At 49.1% G+C, this 18,702-nt stretch overlaps 2 protein-coding genes across 2 annotated transcripts in view; one reads left to right on the top strand and one right to left on the bottom strand.

The window, feature by feature from the left end:
• HADHA (hydroxyacyl-CoA dehydrogenase trifunctional multienzyme complex subunit alpha) overlaps nt 1–6,467 on the top strand; it is a 146,004-nt gene extending 139,537 nt beyond the window's left edge. The window contains exon 20 of the mRNA XM_085613197.1: nt 5,888–6,467. Within this exon, the coding sequence (XP_085469323.1) occupies nt 5,888–6,033 (146 nt within the window). The 3' untranslated portion in view covers nt 6,034–6,467. The remainder of the gene's footprint in view (nt 1–5,887) is intronic.
• HADHB (hydroxyacyl-CoA dehydrogenase trifunctional multienzyme complex subunit beta) overlaps nt 1–18,702 on the bottom strand; it is a 341,378-nt gene that overhangs the window by 287,670 nt on the left and 35,006 nt on the right. The window lies entirely within an intron of this gene.

Below are 18,702 nucleotides of genomic sequence, written 5' to 3' on the forward strand. Positions count from 1 at the left end.
ATTCAAACCTGAGGTGCAAAACAACATACTCAACCAGCCTGTCAACCCCGACTATTTATTTGGCCCGAAGTTGACACCACCCTAGAGAAAATAAAGAAGGACACGGACACTGCAAAGTCCATGGGGGCTCTCCAAACTCAGTCCTTTCGGAGCGGCTCCTTTCGTCGCCCCGGAAATAGAGGAGCAGGTAGAGGACAGGGGTCACAGCAAACATACAACAAAAGCAATACACAAACCACCTACGATAAAAACACCCGGGGTGGATATCGTGGCTCCAGTACAAAGGGCAGAGGACGCGGCTACGGCAACACCAGGTCCTCCCCCAAGAACAAGCAGTGACGCCCTCTCCCTTCCTCCCGACCACATAACACCTGTCGGGGGAAGGCTACAAAGGTTCCTGTCCACGTGGAACTCCATCACCACGGACAGGTGGGTCAAAGATATTGTCAAATACGGTTACTGTCTAGAACTAACCTCCACTCCACCCACAATACCTCCAAAAAATCGTCCTATGTCCTCAGAGCACTTAACGCTCTTACAGCAGGAGGTGCAAAGCATGCTTCTAAAAGGCGCAATAAAGGTCGTACCCGTCCACGAGCAAGGTACGGGGGTGTACTCCCTGTACTTTTTAATACCGAAGAAGGACGGGTCACTCAGACCTATATTAGACCTGAGACCCCTAAACAGATACATTCTTTCCGAGCATTTTCACATGCTCGCTCTCCAGCAAGTCCTCCCGCTGCTCAAGCAGGGAGACTTTCTAGCCACACTGGACCTCAAGGATGCGTATTTCCACATACCCATTCACCCATCACACAAAAAATACCTCAGGTTCACTGTTCAAGGACAGCACTACCAATTCAGAGTCCTTCCCTTCGGCGTGACAACGGCAACAAGGGTGTTTACAAAGTGCCTAGCTACTGTGGCGGCGCATCTACGGAGGCAGCACATACACGTCTACCCTTACCTGGACGACTGGCTCGTTCAAGTGAAGTCTGCCCAGCAATGTGCCAGCCACATGTCCCGCACCATTCACCTCCTTCACAGTCTGGGGTTCTCACTGAATTACCCAAAATCCCATCTCCAGCCCGCACACGTACAACAGTACCTAGGTGCAACTATAGACACTCTGGCAGCCACAGCTCAGCCAAATTTAGTGAGAATCAACAGCATGTAAATGCTGATTTCCAAGTTCAAACCACAACACTCCCTGCCCGCGCGAGTGTTCATGCAGTTGATAGGCATGATGGCCTCCTGCATCTTCATAGTCCCACACGCGAGACTACATATGCGCCCGCTTCAGGAGTGCTTAGCACGTCAGTGGAATCAGGCTCAAGGACAGTTGAAAGACCTAGTGTTGGTGAGCGGTCGGGCATACAACTCTCTGCATTGGTGGAATCCACAAAACCTTTGCAAGGGCCGACCGTTCCAAGAGCCTGTCCCACAGATAATACTGACGGCGGACGCGTCTCTCCAGGGATGGGGAGCTCATGTACTCCATTACACAGTGCAGGGACTATGGACACAACAACAAAAGAAGATGCACATCAACCTCCTAGAGCTGATTGCAATCTTCCTCGCTATGAAAGCATTCAAAGTACACTTGTGCAACAAAGTCGTGTTGATCCGGACGGACAACATGACTGCCATGTACTACATACAGAAGCAGGGAGGAACACACTCTCCACAGTTGTCTCATCTGGCTCAGAGCATGTGGAAGTGGGCCATTCAGAGGAACATGTTCCTCATGGCGGAACACCTCCCCGGCAAGGACAACCAGATGGCGGATCTGCTCAGCAGACACAGCCACCAAATGCACGAGTGGGAGTTACACCCATCAGTACTCCAACCGTACTTCCAGCAGTGGGGTCATCCAGAGATAGACCTATTCGCGACAAGCGAAAACGCAAAATGCCAAAGCTTTGCCGCCAGGTTCCCACATCCGCAGTCGCAGGGCAATGCGATATGGATGAACTGGTCCGGCAGATTTGCGTACGCTTTTCCCCCAGCACCACTGATACCGCTGGTAGCACGCAAACTGCGTCAACACTTACTGACGCTCGTCCTGGTTGCTCCAACGTGGGCACGCCAGCCGTGGTACACCACCTTTCTCGAACTTTCCGTGGTGCCGCATCAAAGGCTACGGATCAAACCCGAGCATTTGACGCAGAACCATGGAGAGATTCAGCACCCAGATCTGCAACAGCTGAACCTGGCAATCTGGCTCCTGAAGTCCTAGAGTTTGGCTACCTTAACCTGCCACCTGACTGTATGGACATAATTAAGGAGGCCAGGCGACCCACTACCAGAGCTTGCTATGCAGCCAAATGGAAGAGGTTCATCATTTATTGCAATAATAATGACATTAACCCGCTAGACGTATCCATCCAAAACATTATTTGTTACCTATTACACCTATACCGATGCAATCTGGCGTACACCTCTATACGTGTCCATTTGACCGCAATATCAGCCTATCTGCACACCAGGCAGCACCTCTCTCTATTCAGAGTGCCTGCCATCAAAGCATTCTTGGAAGGACTCAAACGAGTCATTCCTCCAAGCCACCCACCGGCTCCGATGTGGAACCTCAACTTGGTCCTCACACGCCTGATGGGTCCACCCTTTGAACCTCTACACTCATGCGAGATTCAATTCCTTACCTGGAAAGTAGCTTTCCTAGTAGCGATCACTTCTTTGAGGAGAGTTAGTGAACTCCAGGCACTAACCGTGGTAGAGCCATTTATACAGGTTCACGCCAACAGGGTCGTACTACGTACCAACCCCAAATTCATGCCAAAGGTGGTATCGCAGTTCCACATGAATCAAACCATTGAACTGCCCGTTTTCTTCCAAAACCCACAAACTGTCGCAGAAAGGGCACTCCACACACTAGATGTCAAAAGAGCCCTCATGTATTATATCGACAGGACCAAACCCTTTAGGAAAACACAACAACTTTTCGTTGCCTTTGCCCCACACCACAAAGGTAACGCTATCTCCAAAGCAGGAATAGCCAGATGGATCGTTAAATGTATCCAAATTTGCTATCAAAAGGCTAAACGTACTTTAACGATTCCCCCACGAGCCCACTCAACACGTAAGTTAGGGGCCTCAATGGCTTTCCTAGGAAACATTCCTTTGCATGACATATGTAGAGCAGCCACCTGGTCCACTACACATACATTTACCAAACACTATTGTGTGGATGTGCAATCAAAACAGCAGGCAGCTGTAGGACAGGCTGTTCTCAAAACTCTTTTTCAGACCGCTGCAGCTGGCACTGGTAGCCGCCGCTAATAGGAGGGCACTGCTATATATTCTATGCACAGATATGAATTCAGCAGCCCACATGCCTCGAACTGAATATGCTACTTACCAGTATGCATCTGTTCTTGGCATGTAGGGCTGCTGACATTCATATCGCCCTCCCTCCTCCCCGGCGCCTGTAGCAGCTGCAGCTCTCAGAATTACTATAAGCATGGTCATCACTTTCTATATCTACTCCATCACTGCCACAATGGCGAAAAACAATCTGAGGATGGAGAGGATGCCCATGCGCACTGTAGTCCAGGGGAGGAGTCACCTATCCCAGGATACTTCGAAGACTCTTCCAGGACAACAACGTGCAAACATCCGGACCCAACACTAGGCGGCGATCTATGCACAGATATGAATGTCAGCAGCCCTACATGCCAAGAACAGATGCATACTGGTAAGTAGCATATTCAATCTTCCAGGCTTGGCGAACCACCTAACAGATGTCTTGAGCAGACCTCATCCAGATACTCACAAAAGGCAGATGAACATTCACATTCTGCAATACTTCCAAAGTGGAAGGCCCCACACCTCGATCTAGTCTCCAGGCGTTGTAATCCCCAATCATGGGTCATGTTTTTGGTTTGATACGTCAGTCCAACTATTTTGCAAACTCCCCATCCAACAGATTTAGCAGCAACAGGAACCAAATCTCCATCCCAAATCTCTCAATTTGGCACCTGAAATCTTTCGAGCGTGGTTACTTACAGCTTCCCATAGAAAGCATTCATATTCTCAAGAAAGCATGCTACCCTACTATAAAGGGCTTGTTGAGCAAAAAGGTGATTTGTACACTATTGCAGTTCTATGTATCATGACCCATTAGAGGTTAGTCCAGGGCCTTCTTTGCTATCAGCTAACTTTACAGAAGTGAGACCGGTCTATATATGGATGAAGGTGCGTTTAGTGGCGTTATCTACTTAACAATGGACAGTAGTGATCAATTTTTCGAAATTTCTGTCATAAAAGCTTTTATGAAGGGACTTTAAAAAGTTATTCCTCCAATAGTCATACTGGCTCCCTCTTGAGATCTAAATGTAGTATTAACGCGATTAAATGGAAGCAACCTTTGAATGAATACATTGTTGTTCACTGCATCTCATGAGGATGGTGGTGTTTCTAGTAGCAGTAACTTATTTGTGCTTAGTGAAAGCAAAACTCTGTCCATTGATGAACATTGCTTGCAAGTACACAAAAACAAGGTGGTATTGCGTACTTGCTCACATTTTCTATCCAGATTTGATTCCCTTTTTCATATCTGGGAATCTATTGTTACTTATTTGTGTTTTTTCCAATCCACACCTTGCGCAGTATGGTCTTTAAACACATTAGTGTCCATGTGTATTACATTGATCATATTTATCTTCATAGTAAAAGAAAACTTGTTTCTCCACCTCATTTAGGAAACTCCGCTTGGGGAGATGGTTTGGTGGATGTGTTCAAATGTGTTATGCTTGTGTAAAACAGTTACTCCACTCCGGCAAAACAGTTACTCCTCACCTTGGACTTGGGTCTACAGTGGCTTTTCTGGATAAACTTAATGATGGTTGACTTATTCAAAGCTACTACATGGGTTTCTGTTCACACAATCACAAGGCATTACTGTAGACACACATGAGGTTCAGAAACTGGCCATTCTGTTTGTAAGATGCTCTTTGCTACTATTTCCCCTACTCCTTTACCTGTACCGAATTGGTGTTTAGATGCAGGAATGTAGTTGGATGATATTTAACAAATTGCCTTCATGCATTTTGTGATAAAATTCTTACAAAAACACTACCATTGAGCTGGGGAAAAAGTGACCAAACCTGTGGTGAAGTCTGTGTCTTGATGCATTGTGGGTTTCTGGTATGTGACCACAAGTTATTTGATACACACTTGGAGCCTAAACAAACTTTGAGGTGAAAAAGTATAATCTAAACCCAAGAGTAGATTCCAGGAGAGCGCACAACATGTGAATGTACAACATTACAAACTCAAAATGACTGTTAAAGGTAAGTAATTTCCATTTGAAAGGGTCCTTCTGTCTTATGGTCTTCAAGGCTCCCTGCAAGAAGCAGCTGCACATCTTCCGTGTACCTGGAGAGGAATCGTTCAAAGAACCTCTAGAAACCTATTCATTTGGGAAAGCCTTCTTTATTGTGTTATGAAAGCAAAATCTAACATGAATTCTATTTAAGTCAAGAGTGTCTCTCGCTGCTAAATCCTTGAATTTACAGAGGGTTTCATGATAGCTAGTGACCTCTAGTCTTGAAGATCAGCTCATTTAACCAGCGCGTGGTAAAGCATTTGTATCCTTCTGAAAGCACCCCAGATCACTTCCCAGGGATCACCGTCCATTGGATCAGCAGTGCAAGTCTTAAAGTAGGTGTAATGCTGGAGACCTGTAGCTCTTCCTACTTGCATTATTATGAAGTACCATACTTACAAATGTGTATTTCACTTTACATGGATGTGTGGCAGCGCCCATCATATAACAGAGCCGCTCCTGTACTTTTAGAGACCATATTCTTTCTCTTGCAAATTTTGTGGAAACCTTACCTTAAACTCTCTATTTTGTCTTTCCCAGGTCCATTCCGATTTGTAGACTCCTATGGGGCCAAAGGTGTGGTCGAGAAAATGAGGAAGTATGAGGCTGTCTATGGAAGTCAGTTCACACCGTGCCAGTTACTAATCGACCACGCCAACAACCCAAGCAAGAAATTCCATCATTAAATCCATACGTGGAAGTGAATTCTATTGGAGCTGCACTAAAAGATCCCTAGGGCAGAAGCTAGCATCTGGCCTCTAGAGTGTTAGTAAAATTCTCCTTGAAACCCAGTTCACAGGGTGGTATGACGGTGAATGTCGGATGATCTCGGTCAAAGACTTGTAGTCCAAATGTGCCTTAGTTATATTATGCAACTCGGCACTGATTTACAAAGCTTTTCTCAAAGTTTAATTTTGCACTTAATGTTGTCTAATTGGGAGTAATGTGCTCCCTTCATTTCCTGCATCGTTCTCCGCTCCCTCCTCATGTTCTGATCTGAGGACAAGTGATGAGATGTCAAAACATTGGCAGCTTGTGCTGGCTGGCAAGGAGGTTTCCATACAAAACATGAATTGTCACTCATACGAATGTTTGTAATAATAAAAGATAGATATTTTCAGTTGTCTTTTCTTTTTTCACTCCATTGCCCATTTCATAAGCATATATGTGTAGGCTATGTATAGCATTGATCATTGAATGATACAGGGTTGGAGATAAAATAGTTATTCTTTGTATGCAATGATGTGAAAATCTCAAGTCTGAGTTTTATGGACCATGATATCGCCCACACTTTTCATTAGACCGCATTATTAAAACTAAGTGCTTGGAGTCTGCTATGTCCTAACTTAATAGTACCACCTTAATATACGCTTTGTCTCGAGTTTTCTGGTCACTGGCATATAGAACTTTCAATAAATCAATCAATTTATAAAGCGCGCTACTCACCCGCTAGGGTCTCAAGACGCTGGGGGGAGGGGTCCGTTACTGCTCGAAAAGCCATGTCTTGAAATGCTTCCTGAAGGAGAGATGGTCCTGGGTCAGCCTTAGGTGGATGGGGAGGGAGTTCCATGTCTTGGCCGCCAGGTAGGAGAAGGATCTTCCTCCGGCGGTGGCTCTGCGAATGCGTGGAACGAGGGCGAGGCTGGCCGATCGCAGCTCGCGGGTGGGCGTGTAGAAAGTGAGGCGGTTGTTGAGATACTTGGGGCCCAGGTCATGGAGAGCCTTGTGTGTGTGGGTGAGGAGTCTGAACGTGATCCTCTTGCTGACGGGGAGCCAGTGAAGGTCTCTCAGGTGGGCGGAGATGTGGTTGTGGCGGGGGATGTCCAGGACGAGTCGTGCAGCGGCGTTCTGTATGCGCTGGAGTCTTTTCTGTAGTTTGGTTGTGGATCCCGCGTAGAGGGTGTTCCCGTAGTCCAGTCGGCTGGTGACGAGTGCCTGGGTGACCGTCTTCCTGGTTTCGGTGGGGATCCATCGAAAGATCTTTCGGAGCATGTGCAGGGTGTTGAAACAGGATGACGAGACGGCGTTGACTTGTTTGGTCATCGAGAGGGAGGAGTCCAGGATGAAGCCCAGGTTTCGTGCGTGGTCCGTTGGCTTGGGGGTGGTGCCCAGGGCAGGGGGCCACCAGGAGTCGTCCCAGGCGGAGGGGGATGATCCCAGGATGAGGACTTCCGTCTCGTCTGAGTTCAATTTCAGGCGGCTGTTCTCCATCCACTCGGCGACATCTTTCATTCCTTTGTGTAGGCTGGCTCTGGCGGTGGCGGGGTAGTTGGTGAGGGAGAGGACCAGCTGGGTGTCATCGGCGTAGGAAATTATGTTAAGGGTGCGATGGCCGCGAGGGGGCTCATGTAGACGTTGAAGAGGGTGGGGCTGAGCGAGGATCCTTGAGGTACGCCGCAGATGACTTCGGTGGCTGCGGAACGGAGGGAGGCGGACTCTCTGGGTTCTTCTGGCGAGGAACGAGATGATCCACTCCAGTGCCTTCTCTTGGATTCCGGTGTTGCTGAGGCGCTGTATTCATGTGCGGTGGCAAACTGTGTCGAACGCTGCAGAGAGGTCCAGGAGGATGAGGGCAGCTGTTTCCCCGTTGTCGAGCAGGGATCTGATGTCTGTGGCTGCGATGAGGGCGGTCTCGGTGCTGTGGTTGGCTCGGAAACCGGACTGTGAGGGGTCGAGGGATCCGTTCGTCTCGAGGAAGGCAGCAAGCTGTTTGTTGACGGTCTTCTCGATGACTTTGGCAGGAAAAGGGAGGAGCGAGATGGGGTGGAAGTTCTTGAGGTCGGTGGGGTCCGCTGTCGGTTTCTTCTGGAGGGCGCTGAGCTCTGCATGCTTCCAGCTCTCCGGGAAGGTGGCGGTGGTGAAGGAGATGTTGATGATGTCCCGGAGTTTGGGTGCGATGATGGAGTCGGCCTTGTTGAAGACGTGGTGGGGGCAGGGGATCCGGAGTGGATGGTGTTCATCGTGCGGGTGGTGTCTTCGGTGCTGACCGGGGTCCAGTTGCAGAGGGTGGTGGTGGGGGGCGTTGGTTCGGTGGTTGGGTGCGTGGTCTGTGCGCCGAAGCTGTTGTGTATGTCAGCGATCTTGCGGTGGAAGAATGAGGCGAGTGAGTCGCAGAGGTCTTGTGAGGGTGTGATGTCGTTTCCAGCGCTGGGGTTGGAGAGCTCTTTGACGATGCTGAAGAGTTCCTTGCTGTTGTGGGTGTTGTTGTCCGGTCGTTATTTGAATGTTGTTCTTTTGGTGGTGCGGATCAGCTGGTGGTGTATGCGGGTGCCGTTCTTGAGGGCTGTCATGTTTTCTGTAGTCTGGTCGTGGCGCCAGGCTTTTTCGAGGGTGCGGCAGTTTTTCTTGGATGGTTTGAGTTCGTTGGTGAACCACGAGGCTTTCTTGCTGCCGGGTCTGCTGGGTGGGTTCTTCAGAGGTGCAAGGTCGTCTGCGCAGTTGGTGAGCCACTGTGTGAAGTTGCGGGCTGATTCATTGGGGTCCGTTGCACTAGCGGGAGGGTTCTGGCTGAGGGAGGTGGTGAGTTGGTCGTCGGTGATCTTGTTCCAGCTCCTGCGGGGAGCCTGTTGCGGGTGGTGGTGGGTCGTGGTTCTCTTGAAGTTGACTCAGCTGTGATCAGTCCAATAAAGTTCGGTGGAGTGGCTGAAGGAGATGTGCTTGCTGGAGGAGAGGACGGGGTCAAACTTTAAGAAATTAGGTTATTAGTAGAGGGAAGTAGATACCCTTGTCAAGTAATAATGGTAATAATCTTAATCCTTGTCAAGGTGAACCACAAAAGTCCCTAAATAAACCTGAGCTCGTATTTATTTATATATTTCCACCCCCCCAGGTGCTATGCCACAGTCTTAACTTAGAGACAATGTGTATACTATTTATGCAGTACTAAAACAGTAATAAAGTTGCAATGCAAAAAAAGAATTCAATTCCCAGAACGAGTTACAAAAATATAATAAGCAAATTAACATGTGACAAAATCTAAGAATGGGAACTGGATAGAATTGTTAATGTTTTAAGTGAAAATAACCCCAAGAAGCACAAAGTGCTATTGTTAGTCAAGAGTCGCGGTAGACCTGGACACTGGTGCAATTTAACACAAACTGCAATGGAGTGTGGATCGAATACATCAACAAAGTTTGTCCTGGTCAAAGATGTTACCTTCTGACTTAAGTCTCTATCCATCACTGAAGTACGCTTCTAAATCCCCCCCACTTCCCCATCAGCCCTCAGGCGGGGAAGGAGCTTAGAGATTCGCTGGGTGTCAGGCAGAAGCCAACAGCAGAGTTCAGTCACCACTGGTGAGCTGGGCAGTTGCAGGAGAGGCTTCTTGTAGCTTGCTGTATCCCTGTAGTTTTAAAAAGAGGTCAGTCTTATGCCCCTTAGATTCTACCTTTTTTTTGTCCTGGTTACAAGAGGGAGAGCAGGTCCGGTCTTTTAGGGTTCTTATTTAGACCTTAGCAAGTCCAGTTTTCTTCTGATCTACCGCAGGTCCAGGCATTTTCTGAAGTGGGTGCCTGAAGTTTCCACATTTATACTTGGCATGGTGGGAATGAACACTGAGGATGCCCTAACCAATGAGGCAAGGTTGTCAGGGCTGGGTATTTCCAAGATGGAGAAGGTAATTAACCACATTTAATCTGTCAGTGAGTGTGTCATGGTGATCCTGATGTCCTCCCACATCTAACACTAAAATTCAGTTTGAGGTAGGTCCGGTACCTACAATAAACTGGGAGACAAGTCTGGAAGAGCAAACGTTCAGTTTTCTGCAACCAAAAAGATACTCAAGAATTGTTTTGTCATCCTGTTTCGCTCCTTTGAAACGTGTGCCAAGCAGACTCTTCACAAGCAAGATTTGGCATTCAAGCAGAATTTCAAATTTTTTTATTCCACAAAGGATGCGAAAAGCCCCACCTCCATATTCTGTCTGGTTCAGAGGGACCATCTGGGCCCATTTAGGTCAGCCTGTTTTCCCTGAGACGTTTCAAACCCCTTCACACTTATTTGAATGTGAATTACTTGCTGGCAGATGTTAGAGACCAAAATGCAGATTAGCCTACAGGAACTTCAGGCCGGGAAAAGATAACTCTCCAAAAGTTACTTTTCCTTAATATTTATTATAACTATTTCACCAATGGGTTTTTAATAACTATTAAAACGTTTGTTAGTCCCATTCCTGAGGTATACAATATTGTTCGAGGCATGTGGGCTGCTGAATTCATATCTGTGCATAGATCGCCGCCTAGTGTTGGGTCCGGATGTTTGCACGTTGTTGTCCTGGAAGAGTCTTCGAAGTATCCTTGGATAGGTGACTCCTCCCCTGGACTACAGTGCGCATGGGCATCCTCTCCATCCTCAGATTGTTTTTTTCCGCCATTGGGTTCGGATGTGCTATCTTAGCTCAAGTTAGGAAAAAATTTTGTCGAGGCCACAAGGCCTTTAGTTCGCGTCGGTACTGTTTATCGATCGGTTTTCGATACTCTCTGTTAGTTTACTACCTTTCAGCACCGACTTTGTTCGCATTTACCTGTCCATCAACTACTTCGACGATGGAATCGAGGACGCCATTCAAAAGGTGTCCGGTATGTAATGCGAAGTACCCACACCTCGACGTCCATCCGGTGTGCAACAAATGCCTTTCGCCGGACCACGACGAGTCGACATGTATGGCCTGTGCCCGGTTCCGTTCAAAGAAGACTCTGCGGAATCGTCGAGCGGCGAGGCTCGAAGCGCGGCACCGGCCCCAGCTGACATCTTCGACGACGCGGACGACGTCGAAGAAGTAGAAGTCTTACCCTCCAGTCCCGTTTCCGACCAAGAACCCGGATCGGACGAGGCCGACGAGTCACTCTTCCACAGAGGTGAAGACGACACCGAGGTAGGAGACGACGAGGAGGCCTTAGGGGCCGAAGAGAGTAGCTCCGATGATGAACAAGGCCTACCTGTTCAAACCGAGAATTCACCAGTGCCACAGACTATGGCTCCGGTCGAGGGATCGCCTTCGGGCCTTACCCGAGACCTATCACGCAGTCCTTCGGCCCCGCCCTCGGGCCCGGCCTCGGACGTTCAGCGGCAGCCATTACCGCTTAAGCCAGCTGGTTTCCCTTCCACGAAACCGAAACCGAAAGCTGCTCAGGTTCCTACGAAACCGAAACTGAAAGTGGCGCTAGTCGGATCGAGGCCTTCAACACCTTCGACGCCGGCGCGCCGTGTTGGCACCGACCGCACCAAGGGGGACTTCGGTGCCGAACTCGAGACGGGCGACATGGGAGTCGACAAACGGAAGAAGGCCATCGGCGCCGAAAAACCTGCTCGGTTACCGGCGTCGACGCCACCGACACCGAGGGCCGTCCCGCCTGCTACGCCTCGCAGCACTCCCTCGACGACACCGAAACCTCACGTGTCGAAGACGTCGACGGTGATCTCCGCACCTCGGCTCGATGCACCACGGGCGCAGAAGATATCTGCAGCCGCCTCGACGACCCTGGCGGGGGCCACGACCTCTAAGGCGCCCCGAGTACGGCCTGGCGCAATGCCAGGCTGCAAAACCAAGGCTGCCCTCCAGGACCAGTCGGGTTCGATCGATCCAGCGGCTTCGTCGGTGCCGACCAGCATTACCTTCGGCTTGCCTCCATCCACAATCCCGAAGGCGTTTCAACTCAGGACACAGGCCACCAAAACTGCGGTTACGCCTGTCGAGCCGTCACCGTCACGCGTCATCGACGCCGACACTGGCAGGATGATTCTCCACGACCGAAGGATAACTTCGGAACCGCCATTGGAACCTTTCAGGATCCCGCTAAAGAGGAAGCTGCCTGTGGACACAGAACCTCTCCTGTATGAACCCTTTCATTCACCCTACCAGGATCCACACCGGGCCTCCCCCACACGCTCCGACACGGATGCATTGGAGGACTACATGGGTGAACAAGTCCCCTACCATGTGGACACGGACCCTGATGACCAGCAGGACCCTGACCAAACTTGGGGCGACCCTGCAGACCCCAGTGCACCTCTTGATGCACAGGACCCACAACTATATGGGGCAAAAACGTCACCCACAGAGGATACTGCGGCGTTCAACGCTCTGATTGAACGGGCGGCGAACAACCATGATGTACAGCTTCACTCTGATATCATCGAAGATGACTTTCTAATGGACACCTTTGCATCCTCAGAAAGACATGTAAAGACTCTGCCAATGTTGAAGGGGGTCCTTAAGCCAGCCACTGACATTTTCAGGGAACCCACCAGGGCACGAGTGATAAACCCCAGGATCGATAAGAAATACAGATCAGCACCTGGGGATCCTACTTACATCAGAGGACAATTACCACTCGACTCCATCGTTGTGGCGAATGCCCGCAAGAGGGCACACTCGCAGACAACGGGTGACGCTCCTCCCCCGGACAAGGAGTCCAAGGTGCTGGAGACCTCCGGCAAGCGAGTTGCCGCACAAGCTGCAAGCATATGGCGCATAGCTAACACTCAGGCGCTCCTCGCTCGCTACGATAGGGCGCACTATGACACAATGGAACAACTCCTTCAACACCTCCCTGACCCCTACAAAGAAGGTGCAGAAATCCTTATCAGAGAGGGACAGCTACTCACAAATGCTGCCATCAAATGTGCACTAGACGCTGCTGACACGGCTGCCAGGGCCATCAACACTAGCGTCATCCTACGACGTCACGCCTGGCTACGTATCTCAGGATTCAAGCCTGAGGTACAAAACAATATCCTTAATCAGCCCGTCAACCCCGACTTTTTGTTCGGGCCTGAGGTTGACGCCACCCTCGAGAAGATAAAAAAGGACACGGACACTGCAAAGTCCATGGGCGCCCTACAAACTCAGTCCTTTCGGAGCGGCTCCTTTCGTCGCCCCGGAAACAAGGGAGCAGGCAGAGGACAGGGGTCACAACAAACATATAACAAGGGTAATACGCAGACCACCTACGATAAGAACACCCGAGGTGGCTATCGTGGCTCCAGTACCAAGGGCAGAGGACGTGGCTACGGCAACACCAGGTCCTCCCCCAAGAACAAGCAGTGACGCCCTCTCCCTTCCTCCCGACCACATAACACCTGTCGGGGGAAGGCTACAACGGTTCCTGTCCACGTGGAACTCCATCACCACGGACAGGTGGGTCAAAGATATTATAAAATACGGTTACTGTCTGGAGTTAACTTCCACTCCACCCACAATACCACCAAGAAACCGTCCTATGTCCTCAGAGCACTTGACGCTCTTACAGCAAGAGGTAGAAAGTATGCTTTTAAAAGGCGCTATCGAGGTCGTACCCGTCCACGAGCGGGGCACGGGGGTTTACTCCCTCTACTTAATTCCAAAAAAGGACGGGTCGCTCAGGCCTATATTAGACCTGAGACCCCTGAACCAGTACATTCTTTCGGAGCACTTTCACATGCTCACTCTACAGCAAGTCCTTCCGCTTCTCCAGCAGGGAGACTTCCTGGCATCACTGGACCTCAAGGATGCGTATTTTCACATACCCATCCACCCCTCACACAAAAAATACCTCAGGTTCACTGTTCAGGGGCAGCACTATCAGTTCAAAGTCCTTCCCTTCGGCGTGACAACAGCGCCCAGGGTTTTCACAAAGTGCCTAGCTACGGTGGCGGCACATTTACGGAGACAGCACATACACGTCTACCCCTACCTAGACGACTGGCTCGTTCAAGCGAGATCGGCCCAGCAATGTGCAAGCCACGTGTCCCGTACCATTCACCTTCTTCACAGTCTGGGATTCTCACTAAATTACCCAAAGTCTCATCTCCAGCCCGCACACGTACAACAGTACCTAGGTGCGACTATAGACACTCTGGCGGCCACAGCTCAGCCAAATTTAGTGAGGATCAACGGCATACAAGCGCTGATCTCCAAGTTCAGACCCAACCACTCGCTTCCAGCGCGAGTGTTTATGCAGTTGATAGGCATGATGGCCTCCTGCATCTTCATAGTCCCGCACGCGAGATTACATATGCGCCCACTTCAGGAGTGCCTAGCACGTCAGTGGAATCAGGCTCAAGGACAGTTGAAAGACCTAGTGTTGGTGAGCGGTCGGGCATACAACTCTCTGCATTGGTGGAATCCACAAAACCTTTGCAAGGGCCGACCGTTCCAAGAGCCTGTTCCACAAATAGTACTGACAGCGGACGCGTCTCTCCAGGGATGGGGAGCTCATGTACTCCACTACACAGTGCAGGGACTATGGACGACACAACAGAAGAAGATGCACATCAACCTTCTGGAACTGATGGCAATCTTCCTGGCCATGAAGGCTTTCAAAGTACATCTGTGCAACAAGGTCGTGTTGATCCGGACGGACAACATGACCGCAATGTACTACATACAGAAGCAGGGAGGAACACACTCTCCACAGTTGTCTCATCTGGCTCAGAGCATGTGGAAGTGGGCCATTCAGAGGAACATGTTCCTCATGGCGGAACACCTCCCCGGCAAGGACAACCAGATGGCGGATCTGCTCAGCAGACACAGCCACCAGATGCACGAGTGGGAGTTACACCCATCGGTACTCCAACCGTACTTCCAGCAGTGGGGTCACCCAGAAATAGACCTATTCGCGACAAGCGAAAACGCAAAATGCCAAAGCTTCGCCGCCAGATTCCCACACCCGCAGTCGCAGGGCAATGCGATATGGATGAACTGGTCCGGCAAATTTGCGTACGCTTTTCCCCCAGCACCGTTGATACCGCTGGTGGCTCGCAAACTCCGACAACACTCCCTGACACTCGTCCTAGTTGCTCCCACGTGGGCACGCCAGCCGTGGTACACCACCTTCCTCGAACTTTCCGTGGTACCGCATCAAAGGCTGCGGATCAAACCCGCGCATTTGACGCAGAACCATGGAGAGGTTCAGCACCCAGATCCGCAACAGCTGAACCTGGCGATCTGGCTCCTGAAGTCCTAGAGTTTGGCTATCTCAATCTGCCACCTGACTGTATGGACATCATCAAGGAGGCCAGGAGACCCACTACAAGAGCTTGCTATGCAGCCAAATGGAAACGGTTCGTCATTTATTGCGGTAATAATGACATTAACCCGCTGGACGCATCCATCCACAACATCATATGTTACCTCTTACACCTATACCGATGCAATCTGGCGTACACCTCTATACGGGTCCATTTGACCGCAATATCAGCCTATCTGCAAACCAGGCAGCACCTCTCTCTCTTCAGAGTGCCTGCCATCAAAGCATTCTTGGAAGGACTCAAACGAGTCATTCCACCTAGTCACCCACCGGCTCCTATGTGGAACCTCAACTTGGTCCTCACACGCCTGATGGGTCCACCCTTTGAACCTCTACACTCATGCGAGATTCAATTCCTTACCTGGAAAGTAGCCTTCCTGGTAGCGATCACTTCCCTAAGAAGAGTTAGTGAACTCCAGGCACTAACCGTTCAGGAGCCATTTATTCAGGTTCACGCCAACAGGGTCGTACTACGTACCAACCCCAAATTCATGCCCAAGGTAATATCGCAGTTCCACATGAACCAGACTATTGAACTGCCCGTTTTCTTCCAAAACCCACAAACTGTTGCAGAGAGGGCATTACATACACTAGATGTACGGAGGGCCCTCATGTACTACATCGACAGGACTAAACCCTTCAGGAAGACAAAACAACTGTTCGTTGCCTTTGCCCCACACCACAAAGGTAACGCCATCTCCAAAGCAGGGATAGCCAGATGGATAGTTAAGTGTATTCAAATCTGTTATCAAAAGGCAAAACGCACATTAACTATTCCACCACGAGCCCACTCAACACGCAAGTTGGGGGCTTCCATGGCCTTCCTAGGAAACATTCCCCTGCATGATATATGCAGAGCAGCCACATGGTCCACTACACACACATTTACAAAACACTATTGCGTAGATGTGCAGTCAAAACAGCAGGCAGCTGTAGGACAGGCTGTTCTCAAAACACTTTTTCAGACCGCTGCAGCTGGCACGGGTAGCCGCCGCCAATAGAGGGCACTGCTATGTATTCTATGCACAGATATGAATTCAGCAGCCCACATGCCTCGAACTGAATATGCTACTTACCAGTATGCATCTGTTCTTGGCATGTAGGGCTGCTGACATTCATATCGCCCTCCCTCCTCCCCGGCGCCTGTCGCAGCTGCAGCTCTCAGAATTATTGCAAGCATGGTCATCACTTTCTGTATCTACTCCATCACTGCCACAATGGCGAAAAACAATCTGAGGATGGAGAGGATGCCCATGCGCACTGTAGTCCAGGGGAGGAGTCACCTATCCAAGGATACTTCGAAGACTCTTCCAGGACAACAACGTGCAAACATCCGGACCCAACACTAGGCGGCGATCTATGCACAGATATGAATGTCAGCAGCCCTACATGCCAAGAACAGATGCATACTGGTAAGTAGCATATTCAATATTTAATATTGTATGCCAGTGTTTTCCAATGAAACAGCCAGCCTTGCTACGGTGAAAATAGCTGTGGGACGTGCCTACTGTCAGGATATGTTTAACATTAAACTTGCACATGTCTTACTTGTAAATACCATGCACCCTGCCTTATGGGTAATAAGGCCTACCTAGTGGTAACTTGTAACTATTTAAAAGATGGTTTGGAGCTGTCAAAAGGGGTTATTTTTACAGGTCAAATTTGCAGTTTTAGACTGTTGTAGACTGGCTATTAGTGGTAAACCTGCTGTCATGTTTGCACTGTCACTGTAGTGGATGACACAGTGGCTGCTGCAGTCCACTAGTGGCATTTAATTTACAGGCGCAGGTTAAAAATGCCTTTTAGAAGTATCCCAACTTTACCTTGTTGAAAGGAGGAGCACAAGCCCACTATGCAGTTTGCAGGGTCCAGCAGAAGGTTAAATAATTGGGATGACTACGCAGAAAGGACAGATTTTCTACAGAAGCATTTTGTCAACCTTCTTTCTTTCTTTAAATTTGGAATGCTGCAGGCAATGTGACTTGGGCATCTAGATTCCTCCCCTAGATAGTCACAGTAGAGCTCCAGCGGATGACTCGACCACAGGTAATTTCTATCTCGCTTTAATGTTTGTCTCTAATATCCTGCCAGTACAGCAGTTGCTCTCTTCCTTGCTGTCCGTTATACAATTTAATAATCCTTTATAGGCTTAAATATTCCCCCTTTTTAATGGAATGTTACTTTCATAATCCGCTACAGGCTGCAAGAGTCAGTGTCTTTCCCACCTACAGCTACTTCATAGTCCAATCTTTAGATGCAGGCATTGGAACATATGGCCCACCCTACTGAAGGCATAAATGCCAACTCTGGTGAGTAAAATGCCTGGATATATTTATATTTACACTGCTACAAAAATTTCTTCCTCAAATGTTTTGTGTGCACCCACCTCCCCTCCTCCCTCCCCGCCCCCCCCCCAATCTATAACGCAGCGATGATCATGCCCATGTAGTTATGGTTGGCTAAGATGTTCCTTTGCAAAATCAGTGTTTATTTTGCTAATAACTTTTGCACTATTCGCTGAATCGGTCTAAAACCTTTCCCAAAAGAGATCATCCACATTGGGTTCTTTGAGAACTTTCTTGTATATGCGTCAAGGGGCACCTAAAGGAGGGAGGGGCCAATAGTGAGATTTTCTATTTGAACTCCCATAGGATTCTTAGCTTCTTCATACAGAAACACTGTCTGAACGGAATCGCACCAAACTTGGCATGAAAGTAGAAGTGTACTCAAGGAAATTCCTTTTCTTGGTTTAGTGAAAAGCTGCTCAGTGGTTTTCAATACATTAATTTAGAAGGTGTTCCAGTCTAGACATGAAGAGATTGCATCGAAGGAGATATCTGGGCTGTTATTCTTAGAGGTCTGCTAACCGTGCTTTTCAGACTTCTGTGGACCAGTATTTAAAATATACTCTAATTTGGTAGAATGAGGGAGCTTTCTCTCCCATCATCCTTTCCTGGTCTGTGAACCCAAAATCTGCTCCATGGAACCGAACCTGGCTTTTTAGCTGTCCACAACATCTGAAACATGTTGCTGCTGCCATTACAGGACACAATAAAAAGTTGCCCATCTTTGCTACCGGTGCTGATGAATTCTCAGGCTGGGTTTGCGATTCCTGATATTATCGAATTCTGACTCTGGGCTGTGAACCCAGCGCAAGCTTTATAGGGAAGAGACCATGACTGCAGTGGAAGCCTCATGGAACCCTATCAGTCCATTTTAGGGTTCTTCAAATCCAAAAACAGGTTTGTGGACCCGACATAGGCCCATTCGCAAATGGCATAAAAGCGTTTGCGAATCCTAAAAAACAAAAAATAAAAACACTGCCTGGGAGGGCTGGTTATATTTTAT

This window comes from Triturus cristatus, chromosome 6 (assembly GCF_964204655.1).
Source record: "Triturus cristatus chromosome 6, aTriCri1.1, whole genome shotgun sequence".
Lineage (NCBI taxonomy): Eukaryota > Metazoa > Chordata > Amphibia > Caudata > Salamandridae > Triturus > Triturus cristatus.